The sequence below is a fragment of the Emiliania huxleyi genome, assembly GCF_000372725.1.
Source record: "Emiliania huxleyi CCMP1516 chromosome Unknown EMIHUscaffold_200, whole genome shotgun sequence".
NCBI classification, from domain to species: domain Eukaryota; phylum Haptophyta; order Isochrysidales; family Noelaerhabdaceae; genus Emiliania; species Emiliania huxleyi.
In genome coordinates, this window is record NW_005200599.1 from 133,253 (window position 1) to 135,140 (window position 1,888).

The 1,888-nt window shown below is 70.0% G+C and overlaps 1 protein-coding gene across 1 annotated transcript; it reads right to left on the reverse strand.

The window, feature by feature from the left end:
• Positions 1-397: 397 nt before the first annotated feature.
• Positions 398-1,374, reverse strand: EMIHUDRAFT_234073 (hypothetical protein; the record flags this gene model as incomplete). Its single annotated transcript, XM_005781509.1, has 3 exons — positions 398-440; positions 673-1,181; positions 1,312-1,374. 3 exons carry the CDS (start codon positions 1,372-1,374, stop codon positions 398-400), a joined length of 615 nt encoding a protein of 204 aa, XP_005781566.1.
• Positions 1,375-1,888: the final 514 nt, after the last annotated feature.

Below are 1,888 nucleotides of genomic sequence, written 5' to 3' on the forward strand. Positions count from 1 at the left end.
GCGGCATCACCTGCTCGAGGCGCGAGGCTGTGGAGAGGCTGTCCGAGGAGCAGGGGCGAGGGGCGAGGGGCGAGGCTGTGGAGAGGCTGTCAGAGGAGCAGGGGCGAAGGGCGAGGGGCGAGGCTGTGGAGAGGCTGTCAGAGGAGCAGGGGCGAGGGGCGAGGGGCTGTGGAGAGGCTGTCAGAGGAGCAGCGGCGAGGGGCGAGGGGCGGGGCTGTGGAGAGGTTGTGAGAGGAGCAGCGGCGAGGGGCGAGGGGCGAGCCGCCTCGGTGACTCTCTCGCACGCCCCTTGGCAGTGCTTGCCCATGTACTCCGCGCTGCTCTTGCAGCCGCCGCTCGACGCGAGCCGGTCGCACTCGTACTGCGGCGCCTGGAGGGGCAGAGGGCGGCGCAGAGGTTATGAGATTGCGGTGTCACGCGTGGCGGTGCGCTGCGAGTTTCTGGCAGAGCGAGCCCGGCTCTGAGGGGTAAGGGCGAGGGGTCAGGGTGGGGGTGGGTCAGGGTGGGGGTGAGGGGTGAGGGGTGAGGGGTGGAGGTGAGGGGTGAGGGGTGAGGGGTGGGGGTGAGGGGTGGAGGTGAGGGGTGAGGGGTGAGGGGTGGGGGTGAGGGGTGGAGGCCTGGTAGAGTGAGCCTGGCTCCGGGATCGTTCCGGCACGACCTCCCTCGTCGCACTCCGCGACGCAGGTCTGCTTCATGTACACCTGGTTCGGACCCGCGTGGCAGTACCCGAGCTTTGCCCACGCCACGCACTCCTTGTTCAGCGACACCGGCGCCGCGCCACCGCCTCCGCCTCCGCCTCTGCCGGAGCGCGCCGACACGACGGCGATCGCCCGGCGGAGGCCGCCGCGCAGCCAGTCGAGATAGCCCTCGCCCCCGCCCAGCCTCGCCGCGCCCTCCGCGCCGATGGCCGAGGGCCCTCCAGCCCCGCGGCAGCTCGCCGCGCAGTTGACGAGCATATACTCGACATAGTCCTGGTGCGTGCAGTAGCCAGCCTCGGCCCAGCTCGCGCACGAAGCCGCGTCCTGCGTGTCGTTGCCCGCCGCAATCGCAGCGTCGACGTCCGCCTCGGTCGACTGCGCAGCGCACGCGTCCGCACACGTCGCCGCCATGTACTGCGAGTGCGACGCCGAGTCGCAGTAGCCGGCGGCGGCCCAGTCCGCGCAGCGGTCGTCGGCGGCGGCCTGGACGCCGACAAAGGAGCAGAGCAACAGGACCGGATAGCGGCGGCTCGTCGGCGCCATTGGTCGCGACGAGCGCAGTCTCGGCAAAGTTGGAGAATTAAAACAAAACAACTTCGGCCAAAAAGATAACCTTACGCAAAAGCATGCGCGACGCTGCCTCTTTGCACCGCTCGCTCGCGGCTGCGGGAGACATGGCCGCCGATGCGGCTCGCACTCGCTCGGCGGGCCTCCGTCCCACAGCCGCCCGGGCGTGCCACGGGTCTGCCTGGCGCTGCGCTGCTCGCACGCTGCACTGCACAAAGCTGCGACAACAAGGGGAGGCTCCTGAGCTTGAGCGTTGAGCAGTGCAGCTGCGGGCGCTCGTGGGCGGCTGTGCAGTGGTGAGAGTGCCTGATTGGAGGCGAGCTGGTGCTGCGCCAGGGTGCGCAGCATGCGCTCTTGCTCTGTGCTGAAGCATGCTGGCTGGCGCCCAACACAATGCCCTGGATGCATTGCTCCACGCCGTGCTGGCTGGTGCAGTACTGCCAGTGCGCCGACTGGCGCGCAGGGTGCGCGTCGCCGCGCGTGGCACGGGTGGCTCGAGAGGCGCGGCTGTCGTTCAACCCCGCGGCGCATGTGCGCCGCGGAAGCTGCTCGACAGGCTGCGGGCATCGCTGCGGCAGAAAGCGCCCGCCCTCTGCTTTGCTTTCGCCCGCGTTTTACGACAA